The sequence below is a fragment of the Triticum urartu genome, chromosome 3A (assembly GCF_056163025.1).
Source record: "Triticum urartu cultivar PI428250 chromosome 3A, HENAU_Tu73, whole genome shotgun sequence".
NCBI classification, from domain to species: domain Eukaryota; kingdom Viridiplantae; phylum Streptophyta; class Magnoliopsida; order Poales; family Poaceae; genus Triticum; species Triticum urartu.
This window is the reverse complement of record NC_141875.1, coordinates 11,296,448-11,317,949: the sequence shown is the minus strand read 5'-3', so window position 1 is coordinate 11,317,949 and position 21,502 is coordinate 11,296,448. Positions and strand designations below refer to the sequence as shown.

The 21,502-nt window shown below is 43.1% G+C and overlaps 2 protein-coding genes across 4 annotated transcripts; both read left to right on the top strand.

Annotated features, from left to right (window-relative positions):
- The first annotated feature begins 3,794 nt into the window (after nt 1-3,794).
- EMB2369 (tRNA synthetase class I (I, L, M and V) family protein) lies at nt 3,795-11,921 on the top strand. Of its 2 annotated transcripts, XM_048705358.2 has the most exons (20): nt 3,795-4,193; nt 4,634-4,778; nt 4,894-4,950; nt 5,580-5,699; nt 5,901-6,005; nt 6,148-6,371; nt 6,467-6,533; nt 6,605-6,759; nt 7,193-7,454; nt 7,540-7,734; nt 8,275-8,354; nt 8,622-8,684; nt 8,754-8,835; nt 9,277-9,354; nt 9,435-9,536; nt 9,613-9,785; nt 9,878-10,055; nt 10,436-10,513; nt 11,031-11,162; nt 11,493-11,921. In XM_048705358.2, exons 1-20 carry the CDS (start codon nt 3,901-3,903, stop codon nt 11,724-11,726), a joined length of 2,823 nt encoding a protein of 940 aa, XP_048561315.1. In that variant the 5' UTR covers nt 3,795-3,900; the 3' UTR covers nt 11,727-11,921. The 2 variants fall into 2 exon arrangements, with proteins under 2 accessions (XP_048561315.1, XP_087402064.1); XM_087545938.1 differs by having other exon boundaries at nt 3,796-4,193; nt 8,622-8,835.
- Nucleotides 11,922-12,067: 146 nt separating this feature from the next.
- LOC125542354 (alpha-1,3-arabinosyltransferase XAT3) lies at nt 12,068-14,524 on the top strand. Of its 2 annotated transcripts, XM_048705360.2 has the most exons (3): nt 12,068-12,351; nt 12,537-12,736; nt 12,873-14,524. In XM_048705360.2, exons 2-3 carry the CDS (start codon nt 12,613-12,615, stop codon nt 14,099-14,101), a joined length of 1,353 nt encoding a protein of 450 aa, XP_048561317.1. In that variant the 5' UTR covers nt 12,068-12,351; nt 12,537-12,612; the 3' UTR covers nt 14,102-14,524. The 2 variants fall into 2 exon arrangements, with proteins under 2 accessions (XP_048561317.1, XP_048561316.1); XM_048705359.2 differs by having other exon boundaries at nt 12,068-12,736.
- Nucleotides 14,525-21,502: the final 6,978 nt, after the last annotated feature.

Below are 21,502 nucleotides of genomic sequence, written 5' to 3'. Positions count from 1 at the left end.
GGCCATTTCGATGGTCAATTCAGTGAACAAGCAAGCAAGCGAATTCGTATTTGTGCTTTTTCAGTGTTCTCACCGAATTGAAATTCTAATCCAACTCAATGCGGAGCTTTCCAATGCGGGCATACAAACAAAGCATTAGGGGAAACAAGAACCCTTAGAATGCCAAGCAAACATGCCTTAAAACTTAATTCCGGTTTCATTGCTGTTCCATGAGTTCCATCAGCTCATGGTGCTGGAAAAGCAAGCCTTGGCAAAACAATACAACAAAAACTTGCTAGCGGTTTTCCTCCAACTCCTTAATGCCTCGACTAACAATGATGGAAAAGCTTGAAATCCACTGCCACTGTCGCCAGAGCATATTGTTGCCACCATCGTCGCCTCAAATGTTGGCGGTCCGCCATCACCGTTGTGGGAGCATGCCATTTGCTCATCACAACCCTCCATCTCAGAGTCTTGTGCCATTTGTTCTAAGTCAATCTTGTAATTTTTGACCAAGATTACACAAAGAATATAACAACATATACACTACAGAATCAATATGTTCACATCCATGGGGAGTTCTATTGTCATTTCGTATTTATTTGTGGGATTATTTGAGTGCTACCAGCAGCAAATTCTAGTCTAAAAATAATAATTAAAAATCGGTATAGCAAATTCCAAATGAGAAAGCTAAATTCCTGCCGGCAGGATTTTAGTAACAAATCCGCACGCGCTGGATGCCGTCCATTATAAATCGTACGACCATCGTGCTCCAAAAGTAGAGTTCACTGATATTACAATTGTTTTGCCACCGCCTAGTCAAAGATAACGTTTCGCTGGCCTCCCCGCCTGTGCGACAACTGCTCCATGGTGGCGTCGTCATCCTCCCGCTCGCCGCACGCCCCATCTCCCGCCGCGCTCGGTGCGCCCACCGCCGGCGAGCAGCACCAGCAGAAGCGCCCCCTCGTCCACGTCCGGATCTGGCCATTCCCCGACACCCTGAACCCCTGCGCCGCCGGGTTCGCGCCCGCCGGCCTCCCCTAGTCCTGGAGTGCCGCCGCAGCGTCAGTTGCATCACGCCGAGGACGCGTGCAACCGCAGGTCTGATTTTTCCTCTTTGTAAGAATCTAGCACCCCAATCCTCTTGTCGTCAGTGGCGAGTAAGAAACCATGTGTGTTGCCCGACGAGCTGCTACTTGAAGCTGATGTAGTCGCATGGTTTGGCTGCTGCCATACCTAATTTTTTGTGCAAATACTAGGTACATGTAGTGCATACGGTTCAAAGTTGTAGGTCTGTACTTTACTACCATCAATGGGCATCGCAGGTGGTAGAAACACTCGTCGGAAAGAGAAAAGAAAACTGCACAACCTGATGGCTGCGTGAGACTTTGTCTACAAGGAAGAAGACATAAATATAGCACTATACATGATCCAGCCGACTACCTGCACGCGAGTACGTGACTTGCCACCTCTTTCATGATTCCAAAATCCTGGAAAACCTTGTGATTGTGATCGTTTGAGGACAGTGGTCAATAACCACCAAGGCGAGGCCACAAAAGATGTGCAAATCACTGTCAGCTCATCCTGTGATGCATGCGACTTCTAGGAATTGGGATTGATCCATTCTTTGCTTCGTCTCTCTCTACATTTTCCTCTCTTAATTAATTATGCAAATTTTTCTCTTGGTGGATGCCACGTGAAATGAAGCCAGCACTATGCATGGTGGCAGGAGTCTCTGCAAATTACTTGCTTTATTGTTCTGCATTTGGAATAATTAGTAGCTGAATTTGTGGAGTTTTTCCCATTTCAAATGTTATAGACAGCTAGAAAGACAGTCCATTGTATAAGCTGTCTATACCCCCACCTCTCGATAACTTCTGTACAAATAACATGATAATTTATGCACACCGTAGCAGATAACATGTGTACAACCCATCGACAACTTATTGCCCCCCACCCCAATAACTTTTGTGCAAATTGCATCATAATTTTTGTGCACACCGGAGCTAATAACCTATGTACGTACCGCAAACCTGATAACTTAGGTACAAACATTACGATAACGTTTTCCTGGGTAAAAAGTTGTTGAATACACATACCCCGATAACTTCTGTGTAAAAGGGTGATAATAGACACACTACAAACCTGATAATTTAGGTACAAACACCGCAGTAAGTTTTCAATGAGAGGCGGGAGTTGTTGGAAAACATACCGCCGATAACTTTTGTGTAAAATGGCATTGGAACATACGTACCATGGACATGGTAACTTAGATACAAAAACTGCGAAAGTTTTTACTTGCGGAAAATATCTGTTGAATGCGCATCCCTAATAACTTATGTATAAGTAGGATGGTAATAGACACACTGCAGACATGATAACTTAGGTACTAAAATCGCGGCAATTTTGAACACCAAGTGGGGGTGGCACCGCCAAGGCAAAGGGCGGCGACAACTTATGTGCCTCGGTGCTGATAACTTTGACGAGGGGGTGATAAAATGTACCCACGACAACTTTAATGTTAATAGCACGGTAACTCACTTGTCGCAAACCTGATAACTTTTGTACCCCGGTCCTGGTAACTTTGCCGCCGGTGGGGGGGGGGGGCACGGGGTTTGATGAAATATACCACCGTGAACTTTTGTGTGAATGGCATGGTAACTCACACGTCGCACACCTGATAATTTATGTGTCCCGGTCCTGATAACTTTGGCATGGGGTGTGTGTGGGGGGGGGGGGGGAGGGGGGGTTGAGTGATGAAATATCCCCTGACAACTTTTATGTGAATAGCATGGTAACTCACATATCACAGACCTGATAACTTGTGTACCTCAGTCCTGATAACTTTGGCATGGGGGAGGGGTTGATGAAATATCCACTCGTTAACTTTTGTGTGAATAACATGATAACTCACACATCTCAGACATGATAACTTATGTGTCTCTGTTCTGATAACTTTGGCGAGGGAGTTGTTTAATAACATACCCCGACAACTTTCGTGTAATTCTTTTGGTACTATATGCATCGTATACATGATAACACATGCACAATCACCGCGGTAACTTTAACTCGAGCTGATAAGAAGGTTAGAAGGTTTATGCCTCGGTAATATCTGTTTAAACAAAGTGGTAACATATATAGCACATGTGTGATAAATTACTTAGCCCAGAACTGGTAACTTTTGATCCGAAATAAAAGTCGTCGGAACTATCAACATAGGATCTAGTTTCGATGTTCTCTTCGCAACGTGTTTTTTACGTGAAAACGGTTTTTTGATCGGACCGAAGGTTTGAGCTACAAAATATTTTGAAGTTTGAAAATAAGGGGGAATCATGGATGACATCAACTTTTCGGTCTTCTAAATCATTTGCATAGGGGAGAATTGGAGGACCACTTTTTATGCCCCGGTAATTTTTATATAAATAAGATGATAAATTATGTATCATATACGTGGTAACTTACTTAGTCTGGGTATGGTAACTTTTGACCCGAAAGAAAAAGTCGCTGAAACATACCAACATGGGATCTAGTTTCGAAGGTCTCGCCGTGACGAATCTTTTTTGTGAAAACGGTTTTTCAATCAGAGCGACGGTTTGAGATACAAAACGTTTTGAATATATATTTTTAAATGGAATCTTTGATGACATCAGTTTTTTTGTTTTTTTGCATGCAACTAATATACAGCAGGAGGAGTCTATATACGCATGCGAGGGAGTTTGCACTGATGCATGATTAGTGAAGTCACGGAAGCGAGGTGGAGATGAAGATCGATTCGTGCGGATATATTGCTAATTTCCTGCCGTCCGGAGTCCAATTCCAAAACCTTATCCCAAAGCTGGTCGTCTTCTTCCCGCAGCCACCTCCCGCTGCTCTCCCCTTCATACTTCTCCACACCCCGCTCCCCCCTCTCACCCCACCCCGATGGCTCTCACGACGCACCCGCCGCTCCAGCTCCACGCGCGCCCTCCCGCCGTCGCCGCCGCCCACCGGCGCCGCGCGCTCCTCCCGCCGCGCCGCGCTCGCTCCTGCCGCTGCTGCGCCGGCGCCGACGCGGGTAAGGCGCAGGCGAGGCGGGCGTACCCGTACGACGAGATCGAGCCGAGGTGGCAGGCGCACTGGGAGGAGCGCCGCACGTTCCGCACCCCGGACATTGGCGACGGCCTCGACACCTCCAGGCCCAAGTGCTACATCCTCGACATGTTCCCCTACCCCAGGTACCAGCCCCTCTCCTCTCCGGCTCTCCCTATGGAATTCTTCATCGAATTGTTCGAGTCTGCTATGAATATGTGGGCTACCGCGCCACGGATTTGTGCTTGAGTTGTGTAATGTAAGAATAATGGATGGTTCTGCAGTTTCAGTTTCTCCACCAGTGCTCGAATTGTTAACAGTTTATCATGAATTTCTGTAGTGCTGTACTGTACTGGCCTTGCAATTGCATGCAGTAGGATACGAGGCTCTAGTTTAGTTTTCTCTAGAATAATACTAATATGGAAAGTATCCTCCTCTGTTGTGCCAAATATTATGCAGGAAGGCGTCAATGCTGAAATTTATTCTTCCCGGATGCATATAGTCGTCCTGAATTGAATCCTAGTCCTACCCTGAAAGTAGATACATGTTGTTCGTACCTCACATGATTTCGCAAATTGCCATGCAGTGGGGCTGGGTTGCATGTTGGGCACCCCCTTGGATACACGGCGACCGACATTCTGTCGAGATTCAAGCGTATGAAAGGCTTCAATGTCCTGCATCCGATGGGATGGGACGCGTTTGGTCTTCCTGCCGAGCAGTATGCTATCCAGGTCATTTAAAATCAATCTCCTCTAGGGTCTCTTTACATCGGGATTGTTATTTTTTGGTAACTTTGGTGTCCTGCTATGTTCTGAACGATGTAAATTGTCATAACTTTGTGTGCAGACGGGAACCCACCCCAAGACTACAACTGCACGCAACATTGACCGCTTCCGCACACAGGTAATGCCTTTAATTTATATATATACTTCATGGCTTCATGCTATGTTGCATCTTTTGCTTCTAAGGTCTAGTAGATATTACAAATTTACAGTAGCAAGTCAAGTGTGCTCTCACGCTTCATTTTTGGGCTGCCAATTAGATGTGCTTTGCACTTGCATTCCCAGTATACACAAAACAGAAAAATAGTTCTGCTACTAAGTAAGCTTCTGTAATTGAGCTACATTGCCAATATGGCAATATGTTTTAGCCAAACAAGATCTTGGTAATGGTCTAACCATGGATGCAACTGTTATAACTTATGACTGGCACAAGTTATCATAGATGAGACTTCCCCTAGATGCTTTGTAGGGTGCTTGTTTTGACTGATCAGTGCGAAACCATGGGTATTAGTTGTACCCCTGCCATACATGTTCCATGACTCATAGCCTGAAACTTTTTCATGTACCATTGAAGCAACGCCTGCTTTATATAAGTCCAGTTTACAATGAATGTACTCCTCTATTTCACGAACCATGGATAGAATGTTGGTATAAGAACGTGGTTGTTTCTGTGGAAACGAAAGTGAAAATGTTCTGTGTAGTACTTTGATTACTACTGGTTCATTAGGAGGATGCTTTCTTGTGTTGCAGCTTAAATCATTAGGTTTTTCATATGACTGGGATCGTGAAATCTCCACAACAGAACCAGCCTACTATAAATGGACGCAATGGATTTTTCTTCAACTACTGAAAAGAGGATTGGCTTACCAGGTCAGAGCTACTAGTGTCCTTTCTTACTGCATCGTTCGAGTTCCAAAGCCTATCATTTGACTTGACATGCTCTGTATTTACTTTGTTTCAACTGATCATCTACTTTGCACGATTCATTTTTAGGGTTCTGTTTTTATGTGCTTAGTGTTGTATCTGTGGTTTTCAATGATTTTTAGGCTGGCATTGCTATCTTACAATCAGGCTGAGGTACCGGTCAATTGGTGCCCTGCTCTTGGGACTGTTTTGGCGAATGAAGAAGTAATTGATGGTGTCAGTGAACGTGGTGGTTATCCTGTTATAAGAAAGGTAAGCTGTAGAAACTGTGTAACTCTTTCTGTTGCGGGTTTTGCTTATCCTTTTTTATCTATGTTCTGCCATGTCAATGAACCTGTTGCTCAGTACCTATCTGCTAAAAGGCATATTATCCACTTTATCTTTTGCTGTGTAGCCAATGCGCCAGTGGATGCTGAGGATAACATCTTATGCTGATCGACTTCTTGAAGATTTGGATGATCTCGATTGGCCTGAGAGCATAAAAGAAATGCAAAGAAATTGGATAGGGAGATCGGAAGGTGCTGAGCTTGAATTTTGTGCAGTTGACCAGGAAGGACATGATTTAGGCGCCAAATTGACAGTTTATACAACAAGGCCTGACACCATTTTTGGTGCAACGTGAGTATTCTGCCTTATTTTTTAATCTTTATCAGCTAGTACAGTTTCTAGATCCAGATGGACAATATTGAACTGGCTTTTGTTTTCTGCTGCAGATATCTTGTTGTAGCACCTGAGCATGTTTTGCTGCCGTCTCTAACATCTGAGGAACAACGTGCATATGTATGTTCTTTTTTGTTGTCTTGAGAACTTTAGCATCATTCAACGTCAATATGGACTAATTGGAAAAGCAGGTAGAGGAATACACAGAAGTTGCAGCAAGAAAGAGCGAACTTGAGAGAACTGAACTCCAGAAGGAAAAAACTGGAGTTTTCAGTGGTTCTTATGCTAAGAACCCAGCAACCGGGGAGATAATTCCAATTTGGGTGGCAGATTATGTCTTAGCAAGGTTTGTAAACTTATCTTTGTCTTCTGTGTCTTTTAGTGTTGTGTTTTGCATCATCATTGTCCTGTTGCATTCATCCTCTTAAGTAAAACTCAAATGCTGCAAAGTCTAGACTTCATTATAGTAGATAACCTAGTATTCTACATGTAATGAGTAAGCAGAATACACTACTTATTGCGACATTTGCTAGAGTTCAGCTGCCGAATCCACTTTGTCTACTTCAGTTTCCTTATTGTTGTCATTATCCACCTTTTCCCCATTTCAGAGTTGCTTTATTCAGATACACGTAAAGGGGCATGGTAGAATATTCAGCAAATTGGCCAATGAAGTTTGGGTTGTTATCTCTGCATATTTTACTAATAATGAGAAAAATGAAACCTAGTTTACACCTGTATTTACCTTTGCTCTTCCAAAGCTAACCTTAACAACCTTGCAGCTATGGCACTGGGGCTATCATGGCGGTGCCTGCACATGATTCCCGTGACCATGAATTTGCCTTGAAATATGAACTTCCAATCATTAAGGTTGTAAGTCCACCCAATGGCAATTGTGATTCCGAGGAGGCTTATGCAGATTATGGTATCATGATAAACTCATCCAGTTCTTCATCTGGGTTAAATATCAATGGTATGCTTTCGCAAGATGCTGCTTTAGAAGTTACTGCTTGGGTAGAGAGTAATGGATTTGGAAAGAAAAAGGTGCATTCTTTCCCCCACTTGATCCTACAGCAATGTCATGCACATGATTTTTCTGATGGACTAATTGAGCACACCTAATTACCAGGTAAACTACAAGCTTCGAGATTGGCTTTTTGCTAGACAACGTTATTGGGGCGAACCTTTCCCTGTTATTTACCTTGATGATACGAATGAAATGGTGCCTCTTACAGAAAACCAGTTGCCTTTAACTCTTCCTGAATTGGATGACTTCACTCCTACTGGTACTGGGGAGCCCCCTTTGACCAAAGCAGCAGATTGGGTATGTGTTCTCAACAATTTCTTGTGCAGAGAGTTTCTTATATCTCTATGTAATGCTAAGAACCCCCCCCCCCCCCCCCCCCCCCCCTTCTGAAAATCTTCTCAAGTTGTTGCATGTCCATCAATCATATATTCATATTGGAACAAAGAGAAGAAACAGTGTGTGAAGGTTGGAAAAAAGGGAAAACTGCAGAGGCGAAAGAGTTAATCCCACTTCTATAATTTGTGAAGTTAAAAACATACATGAGGAAATCTATAAACCGCAAAGATGACACAGAGAAACACAATTTCTGAAAGCTGCATGTTACCTCCTTTAGTTGGACTGCTCTGCATCATTTATACATGTGTTTTTGAATGAGCAAACCGGAAAGAACTGGATAATGTTAGCATTATTTGCTTGATTTTTTAATACCATTTCAACTTGAGGGTCATGAGATCTAATGTAAGCTACTGCTCATTAGTAAATTGGCATGAAAATATGTATTGAGTTTCATTTAGTTTTGCCTATATATAGTATTAAAGTGTTTTGCCGCCTTTTCAGGTTAGAACCACCGATCTTTTAACTGGGAAGCCTGCAAGAAGAGAAACAAGCACCATGCCACAATGGGCCGGTTCATGCTGGTAAATTTTTTGACGTTGTAATTTCAGCAATTTTCACGGATTTAATACTCCATAAATACTTGTAGAAGTTCTGTTTTATGTTAGGAACCTTTTTGTGTTGTACACAATTTGTAATTTGCTCTGAAACAATATGTTTTTTTTAATATTGCAATTGCTCATCATTGTTCATTGATAGACTGCTGTGCCCTTGCTGTTAAGTGAGTCCTTTCTGTGTTTGCCAGTGACTTATAAACCCTTACCTTTTCCTATTTTTAAATGGTTATGCAGGTACTATTTGAGATTCATGGATCCAAAAAATTCCAGCACATTGGTTGACAAGGCTAAAGAAAGGTGCATCCTTCTTTCACAATTGATCTTCAGTAAGAGATGTGTGTGTAACTTCTTTTGTATATCATGCAGTTATTGGGGTCCAGTAGACATCTATGTCGGTGGTGCAGAACATTCTGTCTTGCATTTGCTGTATGCAAGATTTTGGCATAAGGTCCGATTCTTATTCGATACAAAAATTTCCCCTTCTACAAACCAATTGAAGGCTATGGGAAAGTTCCTGGTCTATCTCATGTGATGTATACTATGGGAAACATAGTTGAATTTGTTAATGCTGTTGGTATCAGCTTGTCACCTGCGTATTGTATGAGATTTTGTTAAAGGTGTGTTTGGTCTTTTGTACATGAAATCTAAAAACAACCTGAGAGGCCTGAATCTGTATGTGCCCAACTAACATAATAACATTGCACAGTGGAATTTCAGCTCTTGTTAGCCGGATTCAGCTCTTAGGATATTCAGGGACCAATGATTACTCTTTCTGGTTCACTATGCCTTTTCTCCCTGCTTGTATATCACGTAGGCCTGTAGTACACAAATCTAGTAATATCTTTTGGCTGTATGTTTCTTTAACCAAATGATCTCTCTACTTCTCTAGGTTCTGTATGATATTGGTGTGGTCTCCACTAAAGAGCCCTTCAAGTGCCTGATAAATCAAGGATTAATACTGGGAGAAGTAGGTGGAGCCATTTTCTTTAAGGCATTCTACATCTTTGTCATGCATTTTTCCGTTCCTAAGTAAGGGTGTCGTAACAGGTTGAGTATACTGCATATAGAGACAACGAAGGCAAATGGGTTTCTGCAGACTCAGATTCAAGTCTGAGTGATTGCATCCAAGAAAAAGTACCAGCAGATAAGGTGTGTTGTGATCCTCTATATTCATTTGGGTATACAAGTTTGGAGATTGACACTTGCTTGCTTCTATGTTCTTAAGATCACAAAAGTTGGAGATCATTATGTGCTGAAGGATGATCCAAAGATACGTCTAAATGCCCGCGCATACAAAATGAGTAAAAGTCGAGGAAATGTCATCAACCCCGATGACGTGGTTTCAGAATATGGTGCCGATTCTCTCCGCTTATATGAGATGTTCATGGGACCGTTGAGGTACATTTCTTTTACAAAAGAAAGCTGCATTAAATTTTACAGATGAAATAGAACCATTTTCAGTAAGTTAACAGAAAATTTGATACATACAGAGATTCAAAAACATGGAGCACTGGTGGAATTGAAGGTGTGCATCGGTTTCTAGGTAGGACTTGGAGACTCGTGGTTGGCGCACCATTACCAGATGGATCATATAAAGATGGAACTATGGCCATTGATGTCGAACCAACCTTTGAGCAGCTCCGTGTTCTTCACAAATGCATTGCAAGGGTAGGTCACACAGTCACAGTTGTCACAAGGGTGAAATATCATTTTTTGCACTTATGCTCTCTGAAATGAAAACCATGCAACTTGTTTGGTTTATTAGAGTTGCCTGTCTGGTTGGGGAACTTCTACCATGTTTCAGCTAACAAGTAAAACATAACAGAGGTGTTTGGTTTGCTCTGGAGACAGAATTTATAAACTCATTCCACAAACCATACTGCCTTCTGTTTGAAATATTTCAAAACTTATGATGATTGCAGTATGGAGGCGGCCAAATGGGACGAAACCTTACTACCTTAATTGCATATTGATCTTTTTTCCTCAAGTTGTGTTGTTGTGATGATTACTTCTTCACTCCTGGATAACATCTATTATTCTGTTTGTAGGTTTCAGAGGAGATTCAGGAAACAAGGTTTAACACTGCAATTTCTGCAATGATGGAGTTTGTGAATGCCGCATACAAGGTAAATTCAGACATGCTGTGCATGCCCCCTTGAAGGATTAAGTTGCCAGCGTTCATAGTACACATCATTTTTGCTAGTCCCAAAGATGGCAGAACAGAGTTTTTCTGTTGCATCAGTTATGTGCCAAAACACGAAGTTATTGAAATCTGTGCAAGCTTTTTATGCAGATTGCTGTCACGAGCAACTGTGCACAAGTGCATATTTTCCGAGAAAACGCAAAGGACCTTTGTGTTTCATTTCATATTCACTTTAATGCATGCAGTATTTCTTCGTTAATGCATTCAGGTCACACTTTGGTAAAGTATTGGTAGGCACAGAATCTCTCGTAAAGCTGGCATTAGTAATTTCCATAGTTTTTTTTATGCCAGAATATTCAATTTTAACGTAAATGGAACTAGAGGTTGCTTGGTTTAACACCCAACCGTGTAGCTTCTAGTAAACATGCTTTTTAGCTTATCTGGTTGTACAACCACATAAGTTCTAGAAGAATCTGATGTGATGTTCACTTTATTTACAGTGGGACACTCAACCGAAATTTGTTATAGACTCCTTTGTTCTGTTGCTAGCACCTTTTGCACCACACTTGGCCGAGGAGCTTTGGTTTCGTCTTGGACACTCACAATCATTGGCCCATGAACAGTTTCCAGAGGTAAACTCAAACCTGTCCTGCTTTCCTTTGGTACCAAGCGAGCATACATTGCTGATGCATTTAAGATGAAGATTATTAGATTTACTGCTTTGATTTTAATAGTTATTAGGTGGGATAATTATACCTTTTTTAGGAATAATAATTGTACATTTAAATAAACAAGATTTCATAAATGTTAGATAGCAGTTACTAACAAATTACCTTAGTCAAGATAATAAGGGTATCTTTTGGATCGCTAGTCTGGTATATGTCTATGGATTGAAATTTCACGTCAATGAACTTTTTTTAACTTTAGCATAAAGTATTTTGATCTCTTTCTATTCTGTGCAGGCAAAGAATGAGTATTTGAAGGAATCAGAGATTGTGCTCCCCGTGCAAATCAATGGGAAGACCAGGGGTACAATTCTTGTTGACAGGGAGTGTTCCGAGGATGATGTGTTCCAAATAGCAGCCTCAGACGAGAGACTCTCCAAATATTTGGACGGGAAGACCATCAGGAAGAGAATTTATGTGCCTGGAAGGATCTTGAATGTAATACTAGATCAACAAAAGGCAAGGAGGTGATTATTGCTCTGGGTTTTTCCATCGATCTTCCCCCAGAGTCCTGGCAGAGTAGTTGATAGAGTCTCGAGATCTGTAAATTTCCATTCTTTTGTAGTAACATTTTCTGCTAGTGGTATGCATCTTTTGTGATACTCCTATGTTTAACATTATAAGTTTATGATGGCCTCTCTTTGAATATATTTTCCACTTAAGATCTGTAGAAGCTTTTTGAAGAAGTGAAATGCAAGATTTCTCTTGTGGGCTACTAAAAGTCTAAAAGTGCCACTGAACCTAGCTCAAAGGTTGCCTGATTATTTTCCAAGTTTCTGAATTTCTTTTGTTGCTTCACATGTTGGCAAGGAGGATTTGACCATGAGCAGAATCCTCCTTGTCGTTATTCTACCAAAGGGGTTGGACCAACTAACTGAAACAGTATTTTCTTTAGTCTAACACCTAACATGTCCACTGTTGCACTGTAGACCTTTACCCTGACCTGGGGTATCAGTGTCCACCAGCACCAAGTTTTCTGATGGAAACTAAGCTTTATGTTTCACTATTATGTTCATCTCATTTGTTTGAAAATCATGCTCTGTTTTCTGCACTAGATTTCCTTTGGGCGTGTCGAATTGTTACGAGTTATGAAAAGGTATGTTCTCCATGATTGAGTGAGTCATCTCCTTTGGAATATTTATCTGCTACTTTTTGTCTCTGGATACACTTTACACAACACCCCCCAATCTATTCTAGGGCGTAGCTGCTTATTCTGTTGGTGATCCCTAAGAGATCTTCCCAACAAACATTACCTGTTTAATGAGATGTTTGAACTAACAGAGCAGGTTAGAATATAAGCATAGAAGCAACTCAGGGAGTATCATTGCTACTCCTCTGAGGATCTCAGCATTGCAAGATGGTGACTGATAAGAAAATAATCAGTCTTACTGTCAAGGTTGGATTGGTGCTGTTTGCAGTATGCATTCTTGCGCCGATTTCGCTCATGGTGCTATTCAGGCATGCAGTTCCTCTGCAGACATGTAAGTTATGGTTGCTTTGACATTTTGGCCTGTCGATGAATAGAGAGTGCTCCTGCCGGTTGCTCTAGGAAAAACACATTTTGGGGTCTTGTTTCTGCCAATTTTACGTTCATTTACTCTATTTTGTGTTTTGCAGTGAGGTTGCTGTTTTCAGCTGGTTCAGCATCTTCGGTGGCGTGGGAAGAAGTAAAGATGTACTCTGCAAACGAAGGAGCGCTTCTGTGTGAGTGTGACATGTCGAGCCTAAGATCAGATGTATGCGAGCTGAAGGGCGATGTCCGGGTAATCCTCTCCAACGTCACCATCATTGCCCTCCTCCATCCCTCTGTCTCTGTGAGGCGCCGGTCATGGAGGATGAAGCCACACGCGAGGAAGAATGATGGCCATGCACTCACCAATGTCACAGAGGTGTTGGTGTCGGTCACCCCTTCATCACCTTACGCTCCGGGATGCACGGCCGAGAGTGCCGCCCCAGCGGTGGTCTTCTCGGCCGGCGGCTACGCAGGCAACATGTTCCATGACTTCACCGACGTACTCATCCCGCTCTTCATCACCGCCAGCCGGTTCCGCAGCGATGTGCACCTCCTTGTCAGCGACGCCCCACCGTGGTGGCTTGACAAGTACCGACCGCTGCTCCGGGGGCTCTCCCGCCACGCTGTCATTGACATGGACAGGCAAAGCGCAGACGTGCTCTGCTACCCTCATGTGGTCGTCGGCCTCAGCTTCCACAAGGAGATGAGTATCGACACCGCGAAGACTGTCGGTGGGCACTACTCCATGGCAGACTTTGCCCGCCTTGCCCGGAGATCCTACGGCCTCGAGAGAGACACCGCCATCCGGCTGCTACATGGCAGTGACAATATCAAGAGCCCGCGGCGCCCCAGGCTGCTCATCATTTCCCGGAAGACAACCAGGGCGTTCACCAACATGGGCGCTGTTGCACAGGCGGCAGCCATGCTTGGCTACGAGGTGATCGTCGGCGAGGCGGAGCAGCACTCGGACCTGGCTGCCTTTGCGCGGCTGGTGAACTCGTGTGATGTGCTGGTGGGTGTTCACGGCGCTGGGCTCACCAACCTGGTGTTCCTCCCGCCAGGGGCTGTGGTGGTACAGGTGGTGCCGCTGGGTGGGCTGGAGGCCATGGCGAGGGACGACTTCGGGGAGCCGGCTGGCGACATGGGGCTCGGTTACGTGCAGTACGGCATCGCCGTCGGGGAGAGCACACTGGCGGAGCTGTACCCACGTGACCACCGTGTGCTGAGGGACCTGGCGCTCCGGTCGGAGTACCTGGTCGGCCAGAACGTCACGCTCGATGTCGCTCGGTTCAGTGGCGCCTTGTCCCGTGCTCTGGAGCTTCTTCACCATTAGAAGACACTCCACAGGGCGTAGATTGTTTACAAGATAATTAGTCAAGTGTTTTACTACTGCAGTAAAATAAAGGGTCTGGCTAAATCATGTGTGAGCTGTTGGATCGCTGTCACACGGTCAGAAGGCAAATTCGAAGGCTAATCTAGGGACTAAACTCTCTCACTCAACTAAGGATTAGCAATTCCATAAGATATAGTGAAACATAACACAAATTGGAACAACCAAGGTTGAATCACATATGACATATCTCTCCAGATTTTACTATTGTGTCAATTTGAATTCTTTTTGTGTGAAAAAGGTGTGTAAAGCGTAATTCGGTTAGAAAGATTTCTCTGCTGTTTCTGTCAGAGGATACACTTCAATATGTAACCATGCTGTTTTCACTTTTCACTGTAAATAATGGATCATTTAAGATTTCTGGTACTTCACTTTATTCTGTAACAAACCTGGAGACTTTCAACCGCAAATGCACAATAATGCTACTCATAGTTCCTACCAACCCAGAAGGTGGGTGAGACACATTATTTGCTTCATTTGTTACTTTCCCTGGTTGGTGGTGTTTTCTCATCCAACTTTACACTGACATGCATAAGATATTCTAAGTCTTAGTTTCCTCTCCTGCTGTTGAATCCTAAAAGATCTCCTAACAAATATTACTTGTTCAGTGAGATGTTTGGACTAAGAGCATGACTAAGAGCATCTCCAGCCGTTCGCCCCCCAAGGACGCATAAAAATCGCCCCCTGGGGGCGAGCCGGCGATACAATCGGCGCTGGGGGCGGTTTCGCGCCCAGTCGTCGCCCCCTGACGCCGATATTGACCCACTTTTTAGCCCCATTTCGGCGAATAAAGGGCCCATATGGGCGACAATAGGCCCATATTTGGCGTGGTTCGCCGTTGTTCAACGTTCAATTACGCACATAAATTTTTTATCACATATTTCATCACAGAAATATCAAATACTTCAACAAAATAGTACAACAACAAATAGTTCAATACAAATTATATAGTTTAACAAATAAAAACTCATATTTCATCACACGTCGCGCCCGGCGTCGCCCTTGAGCCTCCATAGATGCTCTATCAGATCTTGCTGCAGTTGATGATGCACCTGTGGGTCTCGGATCTCCTGACGCATACTGAGATAGGCAGTCCAGGTTGCCGGTAGCTGGTGATCAACTTCGGCTAGAGGACCCTGCCTGTAGTATGGTTCAGTGTCAAACACTGGGTCTTCTTGCCCGCTCTCGATGATCATGTTGTGCAAGATGACACAGCAAGTCATAATCTCCCACATTTGATCTTTCGACCAGGTCTGAGCGGGGTACCGGACAACAACAAATCGAGATTGGAGCACACCAAATGCCCGCTCGACATCCTTCCTGCAAGCCTCCTGAACCTTCGCAAACCAGGCGTTCTTGCCTCCTGACACAGGGTTTGAGATCTTCTTCACAAATTTCGACCATCTCAGATAGATGCCATCAGCTAGATAGTACCCCTTGTTGTAGTGCCGCCCATTGATCTCGAAGTTCACCGGAGGAGAATGACCTTCAACAGGCTTGGCAAAGACAGGAGAGCACTGCAACACGTTGATGTCATTGTGAGTTCCTGGCATACCAAAGAAGGAGTGCCAAATCCAGAGGTCCTGTGTGGCCACCGCCTCAAGTACCACACTGCAACCGCCTTTGGCGCCTTTGTACATCCCCTGCCAAGCAAATGGGTAATTCTTTGATACGTCTCCAACGTATCTATAATTTTTGATTGCTCCATGCTATATTATCTACTGTTTTGGACATTATTTGGGCTTTATTATCCAATTTTATATTATTTTTGGGACTAACCTATTAACCGGAGGCCCAGCCCAGAATTGTTGTTTTTTGCCTGTTTTAGGGTTTCGAAGAAAAGGAATATCAAACGGAGTCCAAACGAAATGAAACCTTCGGGAACGTGATTTTCTCAACGAATAAGACCCAAGAGACTTGGACCCTACGTCAAGACACAAAATAGGAGGCCACGAGGTAGGGGGGCGTGCCTACCCCCCAGGCGCGCCCTCCACCCTCGTGGGCCCCCTGTTGCTCCACCGACGTACTCCTTCATCCTATATATACCTACGTACCCCCAAACGACCAGATACGGAGCCAAAAACCTAATTCCACCGCCGCAACTTGCTGTATGCACGAGATCCCATCTTGGGGCCTGTTTCGGAGCTCCGCCGGAGGGGGCATCGATCACGGAGGGCTTCTACATCAACACCATAGCCTCTTCGATGAAGTGTGAGTAGTTTACCTCAGACCTACGGGTCCATAGTTATTAGCTAGATGGCTTCTTCTCTCTTTTTGGATCTCAATACAATGTTCTCCCCCTCTCTTGTGGAGAACTATTCGATGTAATCTTCTTTTTGCGGTGTGTTTGTTGAGACCGATGAATTGTGGGTTTATGATCAAGTCTATCTATGAATAATATTTGAATCTTCTTTGAATTCTTTTATGTATGATTGGTTATCTTTGCAAGTCTCTTCGAATTATCAGTTTGGTTTGGCCTACTAGATTGATATTTCTTGCAATGGGAGAAGTGCTTAGCTTTGGGTTCAATCTTGCGGTGTCCTTTCCCAGTGACAGTAGGGGCAGCAAGACACGTATTGTATTGTTGCCATCGAGGATAACAAGATGGGGTTTTCATCATATTGCATGAGTCTATCCCTCTACATCATGTCATCTTGCTTAAGGCGTTACTCTGTTTTTAACTTAATACTCTAGATGCATGCTGGATAGCGGTCGATGAGTGGAGTAATAGTAGTAGATGCAGGCAGGAGTCGGTCTACTTGTCTCGGACGTGATGCCTATATACATGATCATATCTAGATATTCTCATAACTATGCTCAATTCTGTCAATTGCTCAACAGTAATTTGTTCACCCACCGTAGAATACTTATGCTCTCGAGAGAAGCCACTAGTGAAACCTATGGCCCCCGGGTCTATCTTTATCATATTAACCTCCTACTACTTAGTTATTTCCTTTGCTTTTTACTTTGCCTTTATTTTATTTTGCATCTTTATCACAAAAATACCAAAAAATTATCTTTATCATATCTATCAGATCTCACTCTCGTAAGTGGCCGTGTAGGGATTGACAACCCCTATTCGTGTTGGTTGCAAGGATTTATTTGTTTTGTGCAGGTATGAGGGACTCGCGCGTAGCCTCCTACTGGATTGATACCTTGGTTCTCAAAAACTGAGGAAAATACTTACGCTACTTTGCTGCATCATCCCTTACTCTTCGGGGAAAACCAACGCAGTGTTCAAGAGGTAGCAAGAAGGATTTCTGGCGCCGTTGCCGGGGAGGTTCGCGCAAGTCAAGATTTGACTCCCGACAACGAGCCATTTCTGGCGCCGTTGCCGGGGAGGTCTACGCAAAAGTCAACATACCAAGTACCCATCACATACCCTTATCTCCCGCATTACATTATTTTCCATTTGCCTCTCGTTTTCCTCTCCCCCACTTCACCCTTGCCGTTTTATTCGCCCTCTCTCTCTATCCTCCCTCTCCTTCTCTATTTGCCTCTTTTTGCCTGCTTGCCTTTTGTTTGCTTGTGTGTTAGTTTGCTTGCTTGTCACGCTGGCTCAAGATAATACTAAATTATGTGACTTCACCAATACCAACAACAATGATTTTATTAGCACTCCGATTGCTCCTCTTACCGATGCTGAATCTTGTGAAATTAATACTGCTTTGCTGAATCTTGTCATGAAAGATCCGTTCTCCGGCCTTCCTAGTGAAGATGCCGCTACCCATCAAAATAGCTTCATTGATTTGTGTGACATGCAAAAGAAGAAAGATGTGGATAATGATATTGTTAAATTGAAGCTATTTCCTTTTTTGCTTAGAGATCGTGCTAAAGCTTGGTTTTCGTCTTTGCATAAAAATAGTATTGATTCATGGAATAAGTGCAAAGATGCTTTTATCTCTAAGTATTTTTCTCCCGCTAATATCATCTCTCTTAGAAACGATATTATGAATTTTAAGAAACTTGATCATGAACATGTTGCACAAGCTTGGGAGAGAATGAAACTAATGATACATAATTGCCCTACTCATGGTTTAAATTTGTGGATGATTATACAAAAAATTTATGCCGGATTTTTATGCCGGATTGAATTTGTGAATTTGTGGATGATTATACTCATGGTTTAAATTCGTGGAGGGGGGGGGGGGAGAAGAGGAGAGAGAGGAGGAAGGGGGGCCGACCCCCTCTCCTTGTCCAATTCGGACCAAGGGGGGGAGGGGCGCGCGGCCCATCTCTGGCCACCTCTCCTCTCTTCCACTAAGGCCCACTAAGGCCCATATACCTCCCGGGGGGTTCCGGTAACCTCCCGGTACTCCGGTAAAATCCCGATTTCACCCGGAACACTTCCGATATCCAAACATAGGCTTCCAATATATCAATCTTTATGTCTCGACCATTTCGAGACTCCTCGTCATGTCCATGATCACATCCGGGACTCCGAACAACCTTCGGTACATCAAAATGCATAAACTCATAATATAACTGTCATAGTAACCTTAAGCGTGCGGACCCTATGGGTTCGAGAACAATGTAGACATGACCGAGACACATCTCCGGTCAATAACCAATAGCGGAACCTGGATGCTCATATTGGCTCCTACATATTCTACGAAGATCTTTTATCGGTCAGACCGCATAACAACATACGTTGTTCCCTTTGTCATCGGCATGTTACTTACCCGAGATTCGATCGTCGGTATCCCGTACCTAGTTCAATCTCGTTACCGGCAAGTCTCTTTACTCGTTCTGTAATACATCATCCCGCAACTAACTCATTAGTTGCAATGCTTGCAAGGCTTAAGTGATGTGCATTACCGAGAGGGCCCAGAGATACCTCTCCGACAATCGGAGTGACAAATCCTAATCTCGAAATACGCCAACCCAACATGTACCTTTGGAGACACCTGTAGAGCACCTTTATAATCACCCAGTTACGTTGTGACGTTTGGTAGCACACAAAGTGTTCCTCTGGCAAACGGGAGTTACATAATCTCATAGTCATAGGAACATGTATAAGTCATGAAGAAAGCAATAGCAACATACTAAACGATCGGGTGCTAAGATAATGGAATGGGTCATGTCAATCAGATCATTCACCTAATGATGTGATCCCATTAATCAAATAACAACTCTTTGTCCATGGTTAGGAAACATAACCATCTTTGATTAACGAACTAGTCAAGTAGAGGCATACTAGTGTCACTCTGTTTGTCTATGTATTCACACATGTATTATGTTTCCGGTTAATACAATTCTAGCATGAATAATAAACATTTATCATGATATAAGGAAATAGATAATAACTTTATTATTGCCTCTAGGGCATATTTCCTTCAGTCTCCCACTTGCACTAGAGTCAATAATCTAGTTCACATCGCCATGTGATTTTACAGCAATAGTTCACATCACCATGTGATTAACATCCATAGTTCACATCGATATGTGATCAACACCCAAAGGGTTTACTAGAGTCAGTAATCTAGTTCACATCGCTATGTGATTAACACCCAAAGAGTACTAAGGTGTGATCATGTTTTGCTTGTGAGATAATTTTAGTCAACGGGTCTGTCACATTCAGATTCGTAAGTATTTTGCGAATTTCTATGTCAACAATGCTCTGCACGGAGCTACTCTAGCTTATTGCTCCCACTTTCAATATGTATTTAGATCGAGACTTAGAGTCATCCAGATCTGTGTCAATACTTGCATCGACGTAACTTTTTACGACGAACCTTTTTGTCACCTCCATAATTGAGAAATATTTCCTTATTCCACTAAGGATAATTTTGACCGCTGTCCAGTGATCTACTCTTAGATCACTATCGTATTCCCTTGCTTAACACAGTGTAGGGTATACAATAGATCTGGTACATAGCATGGCATACTTTATAGAACCTATGGCTGAGGCATAGGGAATGACTTTCATTCTCTTTCTATCTTCTGCCGTGGTCGGGCTTTGAGCCTTACTCAATTTCACACCTTGTAACACAGGCAAAAACTCTTTCTTTGACTGCTCCATTTTGAACTACTTCAAAATCTTGTCAAGGTTTGTACTTATTGAAAAAACTTATCAAGCGTCTTGATCTATCTCTATAGATCTTGATGCTCAATATGTAAGCAGCTTCATCGAGGTCTTTCTTTGAAAAACTCCTTTCAAACACTCCTTTATGCTTTGCAGAATAATTATCTCTGATCAACAATATGTCATTCACATATACTTATCAGAAATTTTGTAGTGCTCCCACTCACTTTCTTGTAAATACAGGCTTCACCGCAAGTCTGTATAAATCTATATGCTTTGATCATACTATCAAGCGTTTATTCCAACTCCGAGATGCTTGCACCAGTCCATAGATGGATCGTTGGAGCTTGCACACTTTGTTAGCTCCCTTTGGATCGACAAAACCTTCCGGTTGCATCATATACAACTCTTCTTTCAGAAATCCATTCAGGAATGCAGTTTTGACATCCATCTGTCAAATTTCATAATCATAAAATGCGGCAATTGCTAACATGATTCGGACAGACTTAAGCATCGCTACAGGTGAGAAAGTCTCATCGTAGTCAATCCCTTGAACTTGCCAAAACCCTTTTGCGACAAGTCGAGCTTTGTAGACAGTAATATTACCGTCGGCGTCAGTCTTCTTCTTGAAGATCCATTTATTCTCAATTGTTTGCCGATCATTGGGCAAGTCAACCAAAGTCCGTACTTTGTTCTCATACATGGATCCCATCTCAGATTTCATGGCTTCAAGCCATTTTGCGGAATCTGGGCTCACCATCGCTTCTTCATAGTTCGAAGGTTCATCATGGTCAAGTAGCATGACCTCCAAAACAGGATTACCGTACCACTCTGGTGCGGATCTGACTCTAGTTTACCTACGAGATTCGGTAGTAACTTGATCTGAAGTTACATGATCATCATCATTAGCTTCCTCACTAATTGGTGTAGTAGTCACAGGAACAGATTTCTGTGATGAACTACTTTCCAATAAGGGAGAAGGTACAATTACCTTATCAAGTTCTACTTTCCTCCCACTCACTTCTTTTGAGAGAACCTCCTTCTCTAGAAAGGATCCATTCTTAGCAACGAATGTCTTGCCTTTGGATCTGTGATAGAAGGTGTACCCAACAGTAACTTTTTGGGTATCCTATGAAGACGCACTTTTCCGATTTGGGTTTGAGCTTATCAGGATGAAACTTTTTCACATAAGCATTGCAACCCCAAACTTTAAGAAATGACAACTTTGGTTTCTTGCCAAACCACAGTTCATACGGTGTCGTCTCAACAGATTTAGATGGTGCCCTTTTAACGTGAATGCAGCTGTCTCTAATGCATAA